At 55.9% G+C, this 22096-nt stretch overlaps 4 protein-coding genes across 4 annotated transcripts; 2 read left to right on the forward strand and 2 right to left on the reverse strand.

Annotated features, from left to right (window-relative positions):
• Positions 1–239: 239 nt before the first annotated feature.
• ColSpa_06234 (uncharacterized protein) lies at positions 240–3275 on the reverse strand (the record flags this gene model as incomplete). Its single annotated transcript, XM_049272446.1, has 3 exons — positions 240–2733; positions 2784–2838; positions 2975–3275. 3 exons carry the CDS (start codon positions 3273–3275, stop codon positions 240–242), a joined length of 2850 nt encoding a protein of 949 aa, XP_049128403.1.
• Positions 3276–9693: 6418 nt separating this feature from the next.
• Positions 9694–11763, forward strand: ColSpa_06235 (sulfate permease 2; the record flags this gene model as incomplete). Its single annotated transcript, XM_049272447.1, has 5 exons — positions 9694–9862; positions 10028–10055; positions 10125–10307; positions 10364–10512; positions 10568–11763. The coding sequence occupies 5 exons, from the start codon at positions 9694–9696 to the stop codon at positions 11761–11763; spliced, it is 1725 nt and encodes a 574-aa protein (XP_049128404.1).
• A 2685-nt stretch (positions 11764–14448) lies between these two features.
• ColSpa_06236 (uncharacterized protein) lies at positions 14449–17180 on the forward strand (the record flags this gene model as incomplete). The annotated part of the gene is made up of 2 exons (XM_049272448.1): positions 14449–15527; positions 15548–17180. The coding sequence occupies 2 exons, from the start codon at positions 14449–14451 to the stop codon at positions 17178–17180; spliced, it is 2712 nt and encodes a 903-aa protein (XP_049128405.1).
• Positions 17181–18535: 1355 nt separating this feature from the next.
• ColSpa_06237 (uncharacterized protein) lies at positions 18536–20176 on the reverse strand (the record flags this gene model as incomplete). Its single annotated transcript, XM_049272449.1, has 1 exon — positions 18536–20176. The coding sequence occupies one exon, from the start codon at positions 20174–20176 to the stop codon at positions 18536–18538; it is 1641 nt and encodes a 546-aa protein (XP_049128406.1).
• Between the last annotated feature and the right edge of the window lie 1920 nt (positions 20177–22096).

The following is a 22096-nucleotide window of genomic DNA, read 5'->3' on the forward strand; positions in this document are numbered from 1 at the left end:
AACGTCGGTCCAATCCAAGCCATAGTGCCATTGCAAAACTGTGTTTTTTTCTTCTTCCAAAATGACCATTCCAACCAAACGCCTCATAATCATTCCTCATGTATCTTCGTCAAGACCACAAGGGCCCGTTGTATGCAATGCAATGAATGCTACGGCGAGAAAACCGGTTCCGGGACGGTATCAAAGTTGCATACGTCTGCGATGCGTTATAGTGTGGTTGTGAAACTGATGTCAGTGTCTCAAGACTTTTGTGTCTTCTCTTCGATGGGCGAGACATCCCCCTTGTCTTCGCGGTACTTCTCCTCATCCTTTTCGTTGATGGGAGATATGGCAACATCATTGGCTCTGTCGTCGACCTTCTCGGGTGCGGCCATATGACCAGGTGTCATAACGCTCTCCTCTGGAACTTCCTCTGTGGGGGTCATGATACGACGCAACTCGCTCACCGATGCTACCTGCTTAGGGGCCGGCGCGTTGTTGATAGGGTGCCCAAGGTCAGGCCGCGAATCGGAAAAAGATCTTTGTCTCAGCGAATCGGAGTAAGATCTTTGCCTTAACGAGCCATTACGCTGATGATTAAAGCTGCTGCGATGTGCGAGCGACGGTGCGGTGTGTTCAGCGCTGGCATCCCATGCGGCAAAGTCAGCCGAGCTCCATGAGGTTCGGTGCGGTCTGGCGCGACGCGGTAAGCTACCGACGGAGTAGCGCGAGCTGACACTATTCGTCCGGGTTCGTCGGGTGTTGGTTCCAGGCGCAAACTGAACCACCGCGGTGCTTTGCGGGCGGATGATGTCTCCGACTTCGTCCTCGTCGTCGACGTCGTCGACTTCGTCGTCTTCAATCTTAGGCGCCCGGCGGACGTTGTTGACCGAGAAGTACGGCTGCGGCGGCTCCTGAGGCTCTTGCGGGATCGGCTTCGGCGGCGGAGGAAGGTCGGTGGCTCTGGTCTGGATATGTTCGTAGTACTTGATGCGGGTTCCATCTAGCTTTTCGGGGAACTCCTCGCGATTCCGATAGAGCGACATCCACGACGATATGACACTCAGAACAACGAGGAACAAAACAGCAACGATGAGGAATCCCTGGATGACGATGATGATGATGCCAAAGACCGTTGACAGGATGCGGCCGATGGCGAAATCAGGCAGGAAGGCAATGGAAAACCCAGCCGTGGCGACCTTGGTAATGCCCAGCATCCAGACCGCCAAAGATGTATTTCTCTGCCCCTCGAATGGGTTCAGTTTAATGAAAACAACAAAGGAGATGATTTCGAGGATGAACAACCCGTAAACTTGAGCGAGGGGACTCCGGGCGCCGCCACCAATGAAACAGGCGCGAATGAACTGGTAGCTGAGCCAGCATGCAAAGAACCACCATCTGGTCCGGCGATACCGAGCCGAGAGCCAGCCGAACCTTTTGATATAAGCCTCGTCTTGGTGGACACTTGTTCGGTTAGGATCGTCGTCTATGAATCGGATCCTGAAGAAGGGTATCGACCCGTAGCGTTTGGCGGTCGTTTCCTCCTCTCCAATTTTGCTAGCACGCGTTGTTGCAATTGCTGGAATTGAGCCGAAGAGCTTGCCTTGTTCAAACATGATCGTGTCAGTGCCCATTTCGTACTTCCCGAACCGAAGGCGGAAATAACAGGCATATGCTACGATGCCTCCAACACCGACCAGCAACAGAATGAAGACAATCGCCGCGATGGCCGTTGGGCCGGCTGGGGCGCGGATATTGAATTGAAACAACGCCAGAGTCATTAGTGAAAAGAAAGAAACGAGGATAGTCCTGAGGACTCCTGCTGCCAGGTATCCGCGAAGGTGGCTGCGAAAGTAGAGGAAGCGATCCTGGTTGAGCAACCTGACCCCGACCAGCATGTCGAGGGTGAACTTGAAAAGGGTGATCGAGACGGTGACTAGCCCGATTGCAACCAACCACCAAACGAGACCCAGAGTGAAAGCATCGGCGGCCGGGATGCCCAGGGAGGATAAATCTCCGGCAAACCCAACCCAGTTGCCTGGCGTAGGCATTCCTGGGGAGACCGGGTTACCTGCCCAGTAGTATTCGTAGGGGTTGCTTGTGTTGTAGACTCGAGCTGCGCGCTGTACGAGGTTCTGGATGGGCGCGATATCGCTAGGAGTAGAAAGAGCGTCGAGGGAGCGGCCGTAAATTTGCTGTACAAGACCACCACCCGTGTTGATAATAGTTGATCCTGCGCCACCTACTTGGCTGGCATTACCAGTCACGCCGGCAAACCCGTCGATCGAGCCCACCATGTTCTCGCTGTATATCATGCCAGCCGCCCATCCGAAATTACTCCACCAAGCTGGCAGAACGCTGGGCCAGTTGACAGACAGGGCGCCTGAGAAGAAGACAGTCTGAAAGGTCTCGAAGATAACCAGAACTGATAAGGAGTGGGCGTAGTGTGTTCTCATATGAGGAATGCTGACGCCGTATATCGCAGTCGCAAAAGAAGCCAGGATGGCGGCTAGAGTAAAGACACCCAGTATCGATGATATCGCTGCCGGGTGAGAGAAGCTATTGCCGTTGCGCATGACGGCTTGGAAACATCCGATCTGTGTCTGGCTGGAATTTGCGAATATCTGGATCCGGGCGGAACCTTCAAAATCGGGTATGTCGAGAGCAATGGATGGAATGCCATCGATCTGAGCTGGTGTAAGTCTGAACTCGGCAAACGCGGTAATGGGGTTGCTGGCGTTCAGAGGGCACAGACTGGACAAGGTTAGCATATCGGACCAGACGACGCAAGGACGTAGACGCACCTAGCAATGTTCACCATGCACGGGTTAAAGTTCATCTCGAATCTTGTCTCGCCGTCTGCCTCAAGTCAGCATACTTTGTCCTCGTTGCCCAGGTTCGTCCCGAGTCAGAACTAGCTTACAAGCTTCGACGTTGATATGCACTACAGCACAATTAGCCTCCATACAAAGTTCGAAAATGGACTTGAACCTACTCATCAACGACTCATTCCTGATGTTGGTGGTTCCATCCAGGTGGAATTGAACCGTCATGTTGTCAGCGTAGTACGCGGCGTCGAATTTGGTAATGTTGAACAAGCTCTGCCCTCCAAGACAGTCGCCAAAGTCCCCGGTATAGAGACCGGGCCTACGGTTAACGGCGAGGTCTTTGCTGTTGCCATCCTTGTCTTGTCCGGTGACGTAGACAGTCTCGGTAGCAGCCATAGTCGTCGTGAGGAAGGCGAGCAAAACAGCTACCGTCGCGGCGAGCGACGTTGGACCTCGGACTCGAGCCATCGTGGGCAATCAGCGTAGAGGGAAGCGGGAAGACGAGTCGGGGCTCGTGGGGCCTGTGTGCCCGAGAGATGCTGTGATGTTCGTGCAGACCGGATCGGTGAGGAATTATTATCTGGCGGACGGGGCAATGGTGTCTAGGGCGTATCGAACAAGGGGCCGAGTAACGAAGGCAAGAGGCATGGAGGTCTTCAGCGTTGTCGACGCTTTGATTTCGTCGATGTTTATCGTCGGCCGGAGAGCGCGGGAACGTCGTGGACGGGCTTCCCGAGGCAGCGGACTCCGCCTTGGCGAATGGTGGAGAGCTCAGGGTCTCTCTCCGAGAAGAAATGGAGCTGTTTTGGATGTCCAGACTGGAGGCCTCAAATCAACTGGTACGTTTCTGCTGGAGGTCGTTGCGATGTTCTACTGTGGCAGCAACGCACTCGTGCAATGGGCGAAGTCGTCGTGATAATGATGGGAATCTTTGTCAACGTTTGATGTGTTTTCGGTGTGCGTTGAAGGACGCAGGAGAGGGTGTCGAAAAGGGTGTGTACACCAGTGGCGGGAGGAGAGTACAAGATATTACTTGGTTTGCAGGGGGTGCGGCCCTTTGATGGATATGAATCTCCTCAAACCGGTGACAGAACCGACGGCAAGGGTGGGCCGGCGGGCTGGATGCTTGTGTGTGATTTAGCCAAACAAGGTAACCGTCAGCAGCAGGGACGAGTCGAGGTAGCGGGAAAGTGCAGGCGTGGGCTCGTCACTTGGGACTGAAATAGTTCAGGATAGGGTCGAAGATGAGGATCAGGTCAGGGTCCATCATCAGTTCTGGGGAAGAACAAGATGAACGAACGGTGGCATGGGGGAGCGAATGGCTGCGGAGCTCGTATTCATATGATTCTACAGCGGTGCGGCGGGCGGCAATAGAGGTAGCGAGAGTGCGAGAACAGCTCGTGTCTGGATTGGAATGCCATGCCATGGGCCCTGGACTGGAACCGTAGATTGACATGGGGGGTGTTTCCTGGCCGTTTTTCTCTGCAACTACTACACGTACGACTTGCCCGAAACTGGTCGAAACCGGGATACGAGCAGGGGTTGCCTCGCCAGAACGGGACAAGACGGTAAGCGTTGAACAGCGAGTGTGTTTTTTTTATTATCTCAAGCTTATGAACGAGCACGCAAGGGAACATGTGCGACTAAGTGAACGGAAGGCGCAGACTAAAATAATACTTGGACGGGTCCAGCCAAACAATGGCGGCAACTGCAGTGCGCTCACCACCCATCTGAGGAGGAAAAGTCTGAAAAATTAAGCATGTTGACACATGCCAGTCTCGCACAAGCAACCGCCAATTCCCACGGGGTCCTGATCTTATCGCGAGTGACACTTGCAGAAGAAACAAAAAACAAAGCATCTTCAACAAATCGGTAGCATCGTTATCCCACCGAGCCACCGAGCCATGCTTCCGACATGTTGGTAACTCTGCTGCGAAGGCATTAAGTATCGGAACGTGATGATCGGGCGATGATACCTTGTACAGCCCTCATGTTCAGGCATCTTACAGGAACAAGCCCTGAAAGTCCGTCTCGGGCCCTGTGAGAAACACATGCGGATCGTTCGGACCGAACAAGACAGGGGTGTCGTTCAATTGCCACCACCTCTTACCCGCTTTTAAGCTTGTTGTCAGTACGTACCGCTGGAGCTCTGTGAGCTGGCATTGGCCCATGCTCCGGCGGCACCGCACAGGTGCATCTACATATCAACGTTATCTTATCCCTCCTCTATCTGTCGGCCTGCACATCCTGCCAGAACTGACATGGCCGGCCAAGTCTGGATCGTCCCGATGTTTCTTCCTCTTGCCCAGCCGGTAATCTTCCGAGGAGCTTGGTTGGTAGATCATCTCGCTCTCCAGTCTCCGGATGTCTCCGTCTTCAGACACCGTTCGGACCCTAATCTTCTCTTCGGACAACGCTATCGCCGCGGTCCTCGAGGGCCATAACATCTCTGCCGTGAGCTGCTTCTCTAAAACGACGCGGGACCCACCTAGCTCGAAATCTCTCAACCGGACTGGAACCAGCCACCCGACCGCCAATTTTGAGCCTCTCGTCACCGCTGAGACGGAACAATCTGATGTAAGCGCAGCTTGAGGCGTCCGTTGCGGCGTCCGAAAGTCTCACTATTCGTCAAAATCAAGGCTTGCACAGTCTCCCCAGAGTCAGGCACTGCACGTGTGCATCAGGCACACCAGCATTGGCGTTCCCCATAGCCGTCTATTCCGTTCCAAACGGATTCGGTTTTGCACGTCTCGATGAGCACTGCACCGGCAATGTCGGGCGTGATCATTTGGTGTTTCCTTGACCGTTGCTTTCGTGATTCGAGAAGAAAACCCCTCCACCCCTCACCTCGCTCCACCGCAGCGGGAATCCCATTCCACTCGGGGCCTGTCCCCAACCACCCATAAGCTTACCAACGATGCTTAGTATCCAATCCGATCGTTTGCTCGCATAACCAAGCCGGGATAGCCTGATTCTCTCTTGCTGCCAAACGCCATTAAACTACTCACCGCAGATCTGCGTGTCCATCTCCCGACTATTCGTTGGCACCTTGGCTCCATCTCTCACATCCCGCAGCTTCATTGGTTCAACAGGCCCTAACCATCAGGTCTGGCCACTTTCGAAGTCCTCGTCGTTTCCACCAAGTGTCAACGCTGCTGCTAGTTGAGTTGCCTCATCTTCGGCTAGGGTGATGGCTTCCATCACGCAAAGCTTCCGCTTGTCCATGCAGCTAGGTACTGAGGAAACGAGCATTTGCATGCAATCTCTTGCCTTTGCATTCTCCGTACGCGTTTTCAATGAAAAAAACAACAAATTTCAGCATCTGGTGTCTGCAATGTCAGTTGCAAATTGGCTCAGGCGCTAAATTGCTCGCTTCGGGCCTTTCGTTGGTCTGGCATTACCTTCAATACTACGACATTCCAGCTAATGTTGCGCAGAGACTATGCGAGGAACGATGACTTCATCACTTCGGCTTGCACACAACATGACAAACGGTGTTGCAATCAAATGTTGAAGCTACCTGCAAGCGTTCTTCGGAGGCTCAAAATGACAGCTAACCATTTGACCGTTTTCCTAACTCTTACAACCTTGTGCAACCCGCACCCACGAGATCTTTTTTCCTCTCACTCTTGACCAATATTTGCCTTTACAGCGCCCCAGCCGTGTTGATAGCTGCCAGCCACGCAGCTCGGACGTGAAGCTGACTGACAAGCAAGTACCCTACGGGCTTTCGCATCCGAAAACTCGATGGGTAGATCCAACCCGTGCTTGATGCGATTACCTGACATGTGCTATAAGACAACAACACTAGCTAAGCCTAAGTCGCAAGCACGACGAACAATCAGACTACCTTGCATTCCAGCTGCCGTAGACACCTCTTTCGAAGCTGATTGATCGGTTCATGCCAATAGTTTCATAATCGACCCTGAGGGTCGAAGAGCTGACACAGCACATCTTGAGAAGTGAGAGCAAAGGCCAACGGGTCAAAGAAATCATTGACATGTCGCCATGGCTCGCGTTGCACGAAACCTTTCATGTCGAAGCCTCCAACAGAAACGCCAGGTTCCGTCGGTTGGCCGCTTGGGGCGCCGCTTCCAGACAATCTCTTGGAGAGGCGCAACAATACATTCCGTTGACTAGGTCGATTTAGGCATCAACACCAAGGTAGCCACAGATGACAAGTGATGCCCATAAACAGTCCAACTCTCTGCTGCTGACTCCTCGGCCAAGCATGAGCGGTTAGCTCATGTCAGTCACTCAAGGACTGGACAACGATTGCTGATAAGATGCGGCAACCTAGACAGATGTTTATCTGCCTATCAAAGCCAAGTCATGGTCTGGTCGGCAGACAACTTCACGCAAGGGGAGGGACGAGACATCTGGTCCCGAGGCCAATGTTGTCAAACGGATCAAACTCGAAATGAGCCGACATCTGCAAGCGCTGCGTCCTCGAGAACATCGAGCTGTGAGAGATCGGGCCCACGAGCAAATCTGGGGTTTCTTCAATGTTCCAACCAAGCTACTCATGAATGGACCTCCCAGGACATGCATGCGCATCTTTGGTATATCACCAGCCCAATGACTACAGTACGCTTACCCTGAAATAAGAGTAGAACACTGCATTGATATCGGCACGTTGAAAGTAACATCGCAAATAGAAGCTTTGCACGGGGGCAGTTCTTTGTGCTTTCGAGCAGTTTAGACACTTTTGAAAAGGGTCAAATTTAGAATCCGCTCAGTCAAGGCTCAGTTCTACCAAAACGCTTGATAAGATAACAAGAAGCTCCGGTTCTTCATCTCGTCGCCAAAAAAAATAAAAAATAATATGGCACCAGAACGCAAGACCTCGACTCTAAAACCTCGCCACACGCGCGAAGGGTCGTACGCTTGATCACATTCAGATGGAGACCCGCTGTACAACTGCCGCTCTGTCGAACGAGAAGTCCCCTCGGGTGCCTCCTCTGGCGTCATAGGGGAGAATCCGAGTTTTCACTTCTCGATGTTGGGTGTGGAACAAAGTGGACGAAACTCCATGGAGACAAAGATTCATGAGACGAGAATAGTCACTGCCATCATTGGCCAATGGTGTTCCGCACCAGCGGATCTTCAGGAACTAGTCTTCGGGAACTTGGTTGCTGGTGGAGTCTGGCGGCAATAGAGTGGACTCGGAATGTCATCAATGTCCAGACAACTGCAGCCATCGGCTGCGGAAACTGGAGCCAAGGATCTCGGTGTATCAAGCGACATCGGGCTAACCCCGCAGCCGGCAGCCGACTACCGACAGCCGCGAAGCCGATCGACACGGACGTCGGGGCTGCCCCACCACCCTGACCGAGCTGACCGAAGCGTGTCTTCACGTCTTTGGAACTGCACGGAGAGGCCCCGGCCCAGGCTCAAGATTGACAGACGTGATCTGCAGGCTCCCAGACATGCTGCTGCCAAAGACCCCTATCCAAAGCATCGGGTCCACGCTTTAAAGACGATGACACCAGACTGTGCCTCTTGCACCCGGCTCTTATCTCGCATCGTTACTGCCAAGAAACACCCCGAAGGCCCGGCGAGAGACGGCCGATCGCCAATGCGGAACACAATGTCGGCGTTCTAAAAGTTCATCGCGCCTTGGAATGGTACAAAGCACATGATCAGATTGCCTTGGGGTATTGTTGGTGTCGCCAAGACGAAGATGCGCTGGGTGTTCTCAGCCATCCCGCGCGTGGGCAGCGCGTGGGCGGATGAGGTTGAGTTTACGGATGTCTAGCCCGTAGCCAAGAGGCTGGGCGCCAGCACGCCAGAAGAGGCTGGGATTGCAACTTTGACGACTTTCTGCAGCGATTGCTGCATCTTCTGGAGCTTTCGTCTTACAAATGCCTTCTGGGGAGAGAGAACGGCGTGGCGCCGGGTCCCTGAAAGTTGATCTCGGTGAGCTCAAGCCACACTTGGCGGGGTATCCCGTCAACACTCGTCGCGCCGTCACCAACCGGCCGACGAGGACCCCAGGTCAGGGACACCCACCGTGCCTGTGGGTGTCGCGGGATTTCTGTACTTTGGTCACATCAAGACTCCCTCTCGAATTCGGTTTCCCTCCCTAGGCCATGCGCTTGACGTGGCAGGATCGAGTTCGCAAGAGGTTGCCGAGTTTCTTCAGCCCCGGGTCTACGTATCTTTCTCGAGACTATTACCAATCCCGTCCCGACACAAAGAGTTGCCGGAAGCCCGAGCCGCGAATTTGCAAAACAGCGACCCCACGACTTCATGGATCTCCCATGGGTCGGTCTCCGTGTCAGCCATGCAACCGCATGGAGCAGCAGACTTTTTCCGCGGCAACCAAGTGCCAATCTCCATTGGGGACGGGATGGACCATAGGTAGGTACGGGCACTTATCGTGGCGAACATGACTTAGTCGTGGCTCCAACGTGCAAAGCTACTATGTACTTACATACACACACACATAGCATGCCCGCCAAGGAGGGTACATGTGCAAGGTAGCGATCACGTCATTTGAACTAAACAGCCTCCATTTTTACCTTGGACGACGGGGTACGCAACGACGCAAGGCCGATTTGACGCCGGTAACGAGCGACAATTTCTCACTTTGAGTCGAGCCCGCATTTCGCGAGCCTCGAGAAATAAAAAGACACCTCTGTCCTCTCCCGTCCCTCCCGCCGACTCTCCTCTCTTGCTGGTTCTCCTGTCTCTACTCACTTGCGATTCCCCCTCCAATCTCCATAAACCCCCCCTCCTTGCGACCAGAAGCCACGGGCTCAATTGGTTGTGTTTTCTCTCCTCGGACCTCTGTAGGAGTTCCCCAAAGACCACCCGCGTGTTCGTTTCCGTTCACCTCACTCTGAGCTTCTCTCTGCCGAGCGCTTCCACCCAAACCTTCACAATGGCCAACTCTCCCCACGGCGGTGTCCTCAAGGACCTCTTCGCGCGCGATGCGCCGCGCCAGTCTGAGCTCCTCGCTGAGGCCGACAAGCTCCCTTCTCTCGTCCTGACTGAGCGCCACCTGTGCGATCTCGAGCTGATCCTCAACGGTGGCTTCTCTCCTCTCGAAGGTGCGTGTTTACCTGTCTCCTGGGCCCCATTTGCAGTAATGCGCAACGATGGTGGGGTTGCGGCGCGGAAGCAACCCCGCCATGGTTTTTTTTTGGAGGGGCAATTCCCCACGATTACGTTACAGGCCCAAGCACAGCGGGACTGACCAAGGCACATCTTCACAGGTTTCATGACCGAAAAGGACTACAATGGGTATGTCAAGAATCAAAAGAGAAAATGCTAGAGAGGGGAAGACATGAGTCGCTAACGTGTGTGGCGCAGCGTTGTCAAGAACAACCGTCTCGCCGACGGCAACCTGTTCTCCATGCCCATTACCCTCGATGTTTCCCAGAAGAGCATCGACGACCTCTCCATCAAGCCCGGTGCTCGCATCACCCTGCGCGATCTGAGAGACGACCGCAACCTGGCCATCCTCACCGTCGAGGATGTCTACAAGCCCGACAGGTAGGTCTCGTCTCCGATTGGCGCGCATTGACTCGGCCTAACATGCTTTTTTCCAGAACCGTCGAGGCCATCGAGGTCTTTGGCAGCGACGATGACACTCACCCCGGTGTCAAGCACCTCTTCAACAACACCAACGACTTCTACGTTGGTGGTAAGCTCGAGGCCATCCAGCGCCTCGCCCACTACGACTTCCTGGACCTCCGATGTAAGCACACCCTACCCGTGGCAGAGCTCGAGGCTCAAAAGCTAACAAACCAAAGACACTCCCGCGGAGCTGAGACTGCACTTCGAGAAGCTCGGCTGGAACAAGGTCGTCGCCTTCCAGACCCGCAACCCCATGCACCGCGCTCACAGAGAGCTCACGGTCCGCGCCGCCCGATCTCAACAAGCCAACGTCCTCATCCACCCCGTCGTCGGCCTGACCAAGCCCGGTGACATCGACCACTTCACCCGTGTCCGCGTCTACAAGGCCCTCCTCCCCAGATACCCCAACGGCATGGCCGCCCTGGCCCTGCTGCCCCTGGCCATGCGCATGGGTGGTCCCCGTGAGGCCATCTGGCACGCCATCATCCGCAAGAACCACGGCGCGACCCACTTCATCGTCGGCCGTGACCACGCCGGCCCCGGCAAGAACAAGAACGGCAAGGACCACTACGGCCCGTACGACGCCCAGGTCGCCGTGCAGAAGTACTCTGACGAGCTCGGCATCACCATGGTCGAGTTCCAGGAGATGATCTACATCCCCGACCGCGACGAGTACCAGCCCGCCAACGAGATCGCCCCCGGCACCCACACCGCCAACATCTCGGGCACCGAGCTGCGCAACCGCCTCAAGACGGGCAAGGACATCCCCGCGTGGTTCTCGTACCCCGAGGTCGTCAAGGTCCTGCGCGAGCAGAACCCCCTGCCTGCCCAGAAGGGCTTCACCATCTTCCTCACGGGCTACCAGAACAGCGGAAAGGACCAGATCGCCAAGGCCCTCCAGGTCACCCTCAACCAGGGCGGCGGCCGCTCCGTCTCGCTGCTCCTCGGCGAGACGGTCCGCCACGAGCTGTCCTCGGAGCTCGGCTTCAGCCGCGAGGACCGCGACAAGAACGTCGCGCGCATCGCCTTTGTCGCCTCGGAGCTGACCCGCGCCGGCGCCGCCGTCATCGCGGCCCCCATCGCCCCCTACGACGACGCCCGCAAGCAGGCGCGCGAGCTCGTCGAGAAGTCGGGCCCCTTCTTCCTCGTCCACGTCGCGACCCCGCTCGAGTACGCCGAGAAGACGGACAAGCGCGGCATCTACAAGAAGGCGCGCGCCGGCGAGATCAAGGGCTTCACCGGCGTCGACGACCCCTATGAGGCGCCCGCCAAGGCCGACCTCGTCGTCAACGTCGAGAAGCAGACGGTCCGCTCCATCGTCCACCAGATCGTGCTGCTCCTCGAGAGCCAGGGTCTCCTGGACCGTTTGTAAATGTTTGCGAGAGAGCGGCTTGACGAAGTTTTGTGCGCCATTACAGCGGTAGAGCGAGAGAGAGAGACAAGATATCAAAGGACGGATTTACACAGCGGAGTTGATCAAAGACAAACCTGGGATAAAAAGCTGTTGATGATTTACATGAGGACCCTTTTTTTATTTATATTAGTTTTACACGGATGGAAACACAGCATCATATACTGGCCCGGGACAGGGGAAGCTGTGTGTTTCGTATAGCACGGTTCGCCCCCCGCGCGGCTGCATGTCGAAATGGAATGACAATTTTTTTTTAATTTTTTTGCAAGAGGAGCTGGACCGATGGGGTTTTCGAAATGCAATCGTCCAAAATGCCATGACGTTTTGCGTGGCTCCGAACGGGGAAAATCAGACTCAGACTTTTGAAGCATCAGACCAACAAGCCAACCGGGCGTGCAGATGGAGACGCCGCGGGGCCGGAAACCAAGGCCCGAGCCTCGGACGGTTGCGCGTGAATGCGGCGGGCTTGGAGGACCCCTTTGGCGTAGAGGTTTCGATGAGTTGAAGCGAGATGGTGTGGTCGTTCAAGGTTTGTTCTCTGGTGGTGGTGGTGGTGCGAGAAGCACGAGAACAATGCAGCGCGGGCGCTTAGGCAGGTAGCCCAGCGCGAGTGATTGGGTGACGCTACCCCCCTCTACGTTACCCATCTACTTTACCATGTACGTCCAGACGCACTGCGTTTTCTTGGTGCCCGATGGGATGGGGAGGGCCGTTGGTGGTCTGGCGGGTATCAACACACGGCACGGAGAGGATGAGGATGAGGGGAAACACGGCTAAGGGAGGCTGATAGGTCGGTTGGTTGGTTGGGCGAGGATTGGGGTTTATTTTGGGAAGCAGTCGAGAGAGGAGTGAATTCCCGGAGGAGGGACGCAGAGCAGACGGGGGGGGGGGGATTGTCGACTTTCTGTGTTCTGCGCCAGGGACGTGAGACCTGAGCATCTCTACACGAGGCGGCGTGTCTCTGGCATGACGGGATGGCGATCCCGTGTGAGGAGGGAAAGCAATATGGGGTTTCCTTTTCGTTTGCTGTTGTAAGTATGACGGGTGGTTTGTCGAGCCCCCGGATGTCTCGAGGCACCGGATTCCCCGTCGAGGTTTGCCGGCCATTGCTTGGCCCGAGACACTGCATCTCTCCTCGGCCCAGGTCGAGCGAGCTGTGTCCGTCCAGCTGTCCGTCCAGCGGTGACGCTACACTACTTCCCATGCTTCCTCCGGGAGCTGCCCCGGTACCTCGGGCTAGAGCATCTCACATCTCGTTAGATCTCGAGCAGCTCTCAGTCGCAGCTGCAGGAGTACCCAAGGGCGATGTGTATAGTACTGCCTGCGTAGGCAGGTGATGCACCGTCCGTACGCACACCAAGGTACAGATACCGTGGTACTGGCCCTGAGTGGCTCATGTCATACCGTGCGACGTCGAGCTGCCCGATGGCTGAGACACGGTCCCTTTCTGCGTGCGTTTTGCATGTGGACGGCACCGTGTGCAGGGACAGAGTGCCCATCTGCGTTGGTCCGAGCTTTTTTGCACTTGGCTGGCAGTGTCCGCTGTGGATCCCAAGGGACCTCAGCCCGGTGCCACGTCAGGCTTGGGGGCCCAGCCCGGTGTACACTACTCTGTAGAGTACCTAGGTGCCTACCTACCTACCTACCTATCGAATTGCCTAGCCCCCACAGAAGTCGCGCATCCGCAAATGCACGCCAAACGCATCCTCTCCGTCAGTCATTTGCGCCGCCGTAGAGAGAGGAGAAACAGGACAGGACAGGTCCTCGAATGTGTCACCGCCCAGCGCCTTTCCCTTGCGCTTCCCTCACGCACCCCACCCACCCCCTTGGCCCTTTAGAGTGTTCCACTCTTTCCGCGGCCCTGCCCAGCGTGCCAGCCTACCAACCCGCCTCCCACCCCCCCTCGAGCGAGCATTCCCTCCTCCAACAGCCAGCCAGGCAGACTACAGGGGGGGCTCAATCTGTGGTCGAATCACACTCGGCTGCGTTGCTCGACGAACTAAACTCGCAACCGCCCGCCCATCATTCGACTCTTCGCTCTCCCTCCCGACCTGGCCTTTGCTCGTGACTGACGTTTGACATTCGCTCAAGTCACTCGTTGGCGTGTTACCTTCGTCCCCTTCGTCGTCGTTGTCGTTTCTGCATTCTACACCATTTTATCGAACCGACGCAAAAGAGGCGATTCCTTTACGACTCGGGTTCAGCACTGACGCAACAAAGGCTTGACCAAACGGAACCTCCCCAGTCACCGTTCGTTCCAAGTCAGGGGTGGGCATTTTTCCTCAAAATCCTAACCCAGAATTCCCCAGTTTTGTGACAAGTCCCGAAAGTTCGCTTCGACGATTTTGGGTCGGTGAACGAACCCCAGACCAGGTCCCGCCTGCTTCCCTTCCCGCCCGCTTCTTCGAAAACCATCCAACCTTTGGTCCTCCAACACGACGGTCCGCTTCGCCATCGGCTCGCCAAAAACTTTCCCACCCACCCTCTCGCAAAGCTCAGTTGGGCTCTTTGCTTGATTTATTTGATTCTTACGGCGGGAGCGACGCCCAACCAGTCAGTCCCTCCGACAGCTTGCACATCTCCGCAGCACCTGCAGCAGCAACAGCAACTTGGCCTAGCTTTCGGGCTACGCATCCATGCTCCGCCATGTCCTCCAAAGACCGTGACGTCGACGTCGACGTTGATCGGCCCCCGCGCGACAAGACCGACAAGACAGAGAAGAAGGCCTCGAGGAGCAAGTCGGAGCGCAGCAGCAGAACCGACAGGGAAAAGGGCGACAGGGAGCACCGATCCCACCGCGTGAGCTCGCGCTCCTCCAAGTCAAAGATGGCCGACGGCAGCACCCTCAGCAGCGACGTCCACTCTCACTCCCACCGCCGCCACCGCACCCGCGAAGAACGAGACCGCGACCGAGACAAGGACCGCGGCCACGACCGCTCCTCCTCCATGACCGACCTCGTCCCTGAACTGTCTCGCACCTCGCTCACCGGCCCGGCCTCGACCGACCGCATCTCGGTGCCCTACCCGACCTTTAGCAAGGCGCACAGCAAGGAGGCCGTCCGCGGCAGCCGCGAGGATGTCTCGGGGTCGGGCGTGGGCGCAACGAGAAGGGACGACCCCTTCACGCCCGAGGCGACGGACCTGGGCGACAGCGACCTCAAGCGATCCAAGAGCGCCGATTACTCCGATAAGCAGCGCAAGGTTTCGTCCAAGAAGGATTCCAGACCCCCTAGTCCACCAGAGACGGACTTGTCGGGCAAGAGACGATCGGGCACACCCGAGGAGTCATCCAGGAAGGTCCGCGAGGAGCGTTCGAGCTCGAGACTCAGCGGTGAGGCGTCGAAGAGAGACCGCGAGGATAGACCGAGCTCGCGACTCAGCGGCCTCTCACGGTCGGGCTCCAGAGCCGATGACAAGTCCCGACTAAGCTTCAAGTCCAAGACGAGCAGCCAGGCCACCTACGTCAAGTCGCCGGCGTTCCCTCCCGGCGTGCAGGAGAGCCTGAACATCAAGCCGAGCGCCTCTAGATCGTCCTCGAAGCGGAGCTCGTCGAGCAAGAAGAGCCGGCGGTCCGATAACCACGACGGCGACTCGTCTCCTGAAAGTCTCCAAGACTCGTCGCCCAGGACCCCGACGCAAGCGCCGCCATTCCCACCGCCTTTCGCGATGCACGACAAGCCCCCGGGTCCCCCTCCTCAGGTGTACCCCGAGAACGACATCACTCCGTCCGCGACGCCCATGACAGACATGGCTCCGCCCTCCGGCCCTCCCCCCCTCCACCACCACCCCCGCCCGTGGACGTTCAGGAAGCACCCCGGGTCGACTACCTTTTACAGAACGGCGGGCTCATTCAACCTATCCCAAAGACGTTCCTCTCTGTTTTGCCCCGACAAAACGGCGCTCGACCATCTAACCCGCCCCTAGTGGGTGCGCAGACTTTGTTTGCACCATTCTTTAACCTGTTGGACCAGTACAACTCGGTCCTCAACCGCAACGGCTCCGTGGCAGTCGCAACAGGCCATCGATCAGTGGCTCGTCGTCTGCTGGACCGCCTCGAAAACGTATTCTCGAGAGAGCTCCCCGAGCACGGATGCACGTGTGTGGTTTGTGAAAGAGGCCCCGATATTCAACATCGCGGCTTGGGCTGGGGCGAAGTCCTCGAATGGGTTAGCGGCCGCATCGACCTTCCCCAGTGGCCGCCGTTCGACCTGGCAAGCTTGGGATCCAAGGCTGCCGAAGTGTCTGCAGACCTGCCACCCCGGCCAGACTCGCCGGTCAAGATCGACCCCGATATCGCCGAGGAGTTCCGCGAGCATTATCTCAGACAGTCCAAGAAGGTCAGAGGCGCCGTGGACAAGTGGCTCAACACCTGCGGTGAAACGACGGCGCCCCCGCCCCAGGACGTGGACGACGAGACTCTGACGTTTGCCATCCTTACGAACCTGGACCCTGAAGACCAGCCATATTTTAACGCCATCCTTTCTGGCTCCAACCACCCCAAGCCCGCAACGAGAGCGCCCACGCCGTTGCACCGGGCGCGTCCGGACCTCCTTGTCAAGACCGGCTTGGCTCTGCAGCGCCTCTACCGACTAGTACAGGTGCCGCGAGACGCCGAGGTCGCCATGTACCTCGTCAAGAACCCCCACACGCACGATCTGCTCATCACAATGTCCGACATTAACACGCAAGAATGGGAGATCTTGACCTCTGGCCGGTTCGACGGCTTCCTCTGGTCCGGAGCCGACGGCGACGACATTGCGACCCCGACAGCCGAGTCGCGCGGCGCCACGCCCGCGAGCAACTACTTCCCCTCTCGGCCTAACACCATGAGCCCGGGCGTCCGAGGAACGCCTGGGTTCCCGGGATCTCGCAACACGACGCCATTCTCGGCCTACTCCCGTGGCGCCACCCCCGCCTCTTTCGTCAGCAACGCGTCGTCCGCCGCGGCGAACCGCCAAGCCGTGTCCCGAGACGAGGAGATGGAGATGGCCGTCCTCGCAGAGGTGGAGCGAGAGATCTACCAGGGCATGGAGGCGTTGGAGGACGCGTTCGAGGCGCTCCACCTCAAGGCCGAGGTCGTCCGGACGGGCCTGCGTAACCGCGGCGCCGGCCTGATGCACAGCCTGCAGAGCCGCCGGCGCATCGACGTGCTCCCCAACCCGGGCTCCGGCAACTCGCAGTCATCGGGCTACGAGCGCCCCAGCTGGGCCCAGGGCGACTACGACGCCAACAGCGATAGCGAGTGGGGCGGCGACGACTTCGAGCTCGCCCCTGACGACTCGGCGAGCAACATCAGCAGCTCGCGGCACCGACGGCCCAAGAGGCGGACCGAGAGAAGGACGCCGGCGCCGATTGAGGAAGACGACGAGGAAAACTGAATTCGGAAGGAAGGAAAGGCATGACGGGAAACGAGGGTTCACGAGCCCCCCCTTTATGAATAACCGGGGGCGAGGAAAGGAAAGAAAAGGGTTCTGCTTCTAAGTCACGAAAACAGGTTGAAAAGACGAAACGAAATGATGATGTCAAAGTCACGAGTTGTGTTTTTTGTTACTGCATTGTTGTGGGATACCAAGGCCGGGCCGTTTTTTTGCGATTCGAGCCGTCGCCGCTGTTGTTGTTGTTAACGTCGTGGACGCCGAGGGACCAGGCCGCGCGGGCTTGTCCTTGGCGAGAGGGCCTTTTTTTTTTGCATGTCTTGCGCTTCCTTATCGTCCGAGGCCGTTGGATGAGTGGAGGCGGGACACGACGGGATGGAGATACCGAACAGATGCATCCGAGGCGAGGAAAGGAATTGGTTCCGGAGGGAGGGACGAGGGAGAGCGCGCGCGAAATTGCCATGCGGCCTCGGTGCCTCGTCGGGTGGGGTGGGGGTGTTCGAGTCGAGTCGACCGCGATGTGATCGGTCAGTTGCATTGTCATGGGAGTCTTTGGTATTCTGCCCCCGTTACGGGCAATCTTCTATTCCCGAATGCGAGGTTCCAAGGCCACGGTTCGTCTTTTTATTTTGGTTTCATTGCTCGAGTCTGTGACGTGTCGGTGACCTGAACGTGAGGCCTGGGATGGAGTAGCTACGCGTGCTTTGGCAACTCGGGGGAGGGTCGTGATGGCTCCCAAGTGTACCTTTCGTCTTGGTGCCTTTTGGGAACGACATACTAGTTTCCGTGGTATCTTTGTCACGCAATTCGAACGTGGGAACTCGCATGCAAGGGGCTGGGCATCACGCAACGGGACCAGAAGTCATGAAATCGCTGTTATTGTATGGATTCTGCAAGAAATGCACCACGGCCAGTGTCCGTTGCTAGCCTAGCTTGTAGGTGGCCCGAATGCTCCTCCTCGCCTCCAGATACCGCAACATCGCACCTCAGATCTAAGCAGTCCTCTCTTGGGCGAAGGGTCTATCTTGTGAAATCCTGAAGATTCGCCCCGTGGCAACTGAAAATACGCCAGAGGAACACGACTGGCGAACAGCAGCTACTGCGAGCCGCTATGGGTTTGTGTATTCTGAAAAGGGGGAACCAAGCAAGGGAATGCAACTGAGATTCTTGATGTCGACGAAGCGCTCCCACGGGGGAGAAAAGTTGCATGTGCAGAGCAGAATCAACCGGATGGTAATGGAGATAGTGTAGCAAAAACGAAGGGGTTGAGGGGCAGCCATAGCTGAGCCGTTGGGTCTTGGGGTGCTGTTTAATCGGTGTCACCTCCTGCCCAAATTCATGCGCACTGCCTTGTCGTGTCACTTCTCCTGTCCATGAGCTTCATTGTTTCCTCCAGGACGGTCCTCTGCCGCCCCAAGAACACAATGCAGATGCTTGAGGCTTTGCTTCAAGACCTTGGTGGTCTTGTCCACCGAGTTGAACTCCTTCAGTCCCCTCTGGGCGCGCTTCTTGGCCGACTTGAGTGCCCGCTTGTCGTCCTTGCTCGACTTGTGGAGCGCATTGACTGCTTGGCTGAGAGGGACGAGGACGCCCTGGAGGCAGTCTCGGAGGGCTTGCTTGTCGTGACGGAGCTGTGTCAGAGCGAGTTCTTGCTTCTGTAGCTGGTTGGAGTGGCCCTGACGTTGGCCTGCATACTCTTGGAGCTGGTTGGAATGCTCTTGAAGTTGATTCGAGTGGTCTTCGGACTTCTCAGAGTACCCTTGGAGTCGGTCTGCTTGGTCCTGAAGCTTAATGGAGTGGCTTGATGAGATGGCTGTCAGGTTGTTGCTGACAGCATCGATGGCTCGCTTCAGTTTTCCTCGGGAAGTACGCTTCTTTCGCTTGGAAGAGGTCGAGCCCGAGGCGTCGATCCTATTTGCACTTCCGAATGAGAGGTTCATAGAGCTGGTAGGCTTGGTGATCTCGGGCGACTTCGTGATGCCGGCAGGTTGAATGTTGCTAATGGCAGCTTCAATGGTGTTCGTAACAAGCTCCGCGTCGACCTCAAAACTCACCCGGTCGGAGTAGTCGTCTGAACCAACGTCTTCGGCCTCATCGCAAGGAATACAGGTGGCATGAAGGCCATCCGCTTGACGAAGTACAGCAGACATCGGAGACGCTTCCTCGACCTTGACGATATTGTTATCAGGTATCGGTGGCGACTCTCGAAACGATTGATCCCTAGTTGCCGGAATTTCTGATGACACGGTCTCGGCATTAGAAGATTCTTGCTGGCCGACAGCCACGGTCTCCTTCTGCTTCTTGTCTTGACTCAAAGGCTCGCCCTCATCTTCAATACCACGCTTCAATTCTGTCGGTCCGGTACCGAGCTTTCTCTGCTCCTGAGACAGCTTCGGGTTGCAACATTTGTCTGCATCCCAACCGGCCTTCGCCAGCATATAGACGATGTTATACGGTATAATTAGGCTATTCATGATCCGGATCGCTTCTATCATGGATGCAGGCGGGGGCCGACCTCGCTTCTTGACGTTTGCCCATTGGGCCACAAACTGAGTGTAGGGTAACTGCTGCGAAATGTCAGCGGGCTTCTTGCGCTCCTCGTCCCACGATAAGGCGAAGTTGAGGTATGCGTCGACAGCCTCGCTGGATTCCTGGAACTCGGGCTCGCTGTAAACATCGTTTTTCTGTTTCTTTGCCCATCTTTTCCATCCACTGGGTGTCTTAGCGCTGGTTTTCCGGCTCCTTTTTTGTATTGTCTTCGCAACGGACTTTGAAGTTGGCAACGGTTTCCTCGTCAAAGTTCCGTGGGAACCAGGCTTCTGTGAAGCTGCGTTTGCCTTGGGGGAATCCAAGATCACGAGTTCCGAAAGGGAATTGGTTGGCTTCGTTTGTATTTGCTCAAGAAGCTCCGGCTGCGAAGCCAGCGAGGCCGTATTCGTGGCAAATGTCAGAGACGAGGCTGTTGTTGCCGGAAGCGGTACCATTGTCGTCGGCGTCATAGTCGTCACGGTATCCGGTTGGGGGTCATGTTTGTCTGCAGTGGTGTGCTCGTGACGAGTGAGACCGACGTCGGAGTTTTGTTCAAGTGAAGTGGTTCGAGGTTAGAGGGTGGGTGGAAATGGAAAGTGTGGGTTGAATGGAGACGGGAGTTACAACCCATCAATTGCGGTTGCAGCTTCCTCTCTTGTGACGTGAGTAATGGATCGCAACACTTGGAAGTATCCCACCCTGACTGGGTGAGCAAGTAGATGATGCCGTAAGGGAGTCTCAGGCCGTTGATAATCCTCAGAGCCTCCAAATCAGAGGCGGAAGGAGCGTGGTCTGGCTGAACTCGCAATGGACCGACAAACATTGAGAGGTAAAGTCGCTGCTTTGTGTTGTCTGCAGGCGCTTGCGTTTTCTCGTCCCATACGACCTTCTCAAGTTGTCGAATGACCGCGTTGCCGGCAAAGGTCAAGTAAACGCCCAGCTCTGCATCAAAGTTGTAAATATTCGACACATCTGGCTCATTTGATAGGAATTTTGGATGAGTTTGCTGCTTTGCCCAGAGTTTCCACCCTTTGGGAGTCATAATAGGAATGTCTATAGACATTGTTGTATGAGAACGATCTTGTATAAGGAGATCTTTGAGATTTTGAGAACAAATTTGAGGCTTGCGGAAGCAAAGGGGATGAATTCATACAGAAGAGAGCAGAAGAAGAGAGCGAGTTATTGCGAGGATGAGAGAGAGGAGAGAGAGGAGCAACCCTTCGTCTGAACAGCTTCAAGTAAGGCGCCACCCCATACATAGAGGAATGGAAATGGTGGGGAGCCTTCTGTACCAGGAGATAGATACAATAGACACAGAGGCGTAATGTACTCCTTCAAGTTTGCTTTGATCGGAAGACTGGTGATGGGACGAGAATCTGATGAGTGACAGGTCGATACAAGGGACGGATTGCCCTCTTGTGCCCCGCTGTGTACTGTTTCTCATATATTCCTTGATTCAATATCTGCCTAGTGAGTGCTTTATTTCGTCGAAAAACTGACGTTCGGACGAAGCCGCCTGAAGTCTAGGAAGCAGGTACCAGGTATTCACAAGACGAAACGCACATTCTCTCTCGCGTACTTTTCTAGCGCTAGCTAGACCAAAACGTGCAGTTCTCTTGCGGGAAAAGTGTAAACTTCACTCCATATCCCGCCTTCACAGAAACTCGATTCCACTAATGCGCCTTAGTCATGTCACAAATTGGAGGGTTGCCGTTGTGCATGAACAGGCGAGACGCCTTGTCCATGGACTTGATGCCCTTTGTGGAGAAGCGGAACAGCGTTGTTGGAGAGAATGCAAACGAAGCTGAAAACACCAAGCTTGGATGGCTCAACTTATAGACCATCTGGCATGGCGCTACTAACCAAACGTTGACCAACTCATCCGTGCCAACCTCTGGCCAGCAGCCCTGTGCTAGCAGCGTTGAATTTCGTGAGAATGCTGTAGAAGACGGCCCGCGTGTTCTGATTAGGGAGAGACCATCTCCGGTAATGTTGTTCACTATCTTCGTTCGAAAGATATGACGCGTGCTGGCACTCGGTTCTTGGATTTCGATGACGGAGTGTAATCGATTTGAGCAGCTGTGTAGGGCATAAACATTGCCATAAGGTCGATGAAAGATGTCGTATCTGCTCTCAGCGATGGCGTATCGAATCACCAATGTTTCCAACCCTGGCTCGACAAGCGGCTTGCAATAGACAGTGGCCGTCCCATCATCGGATATCGTCATAGGGCTACTGCCGGAGATATCATGCCACGCTGTTTCTCCAGTGCAAAGATCTCGGAGCGTGACGCCCCGGGCGATGAGACAACTATGAATCTTGAGTCGGTGGAAAACGTAGCCTCTGGTGAGTTTTCGAATGGGGACAGACGAGATTGGTGTCAGCCTATT

This window comes from Colletotrichum spaethianum (genome assembly GCF_022836535.1).
Source record: "Colletotrichum spaethianum MAFF 239500 DNA, contig14, whole genome shotgun sequence".
NCBI lineage: Eukaryota > Fungi > Ascomycota > Sordariomycetes > Glomerellales > Glomerellaceae > Colletotrichum > Colletotrichum spaethianum.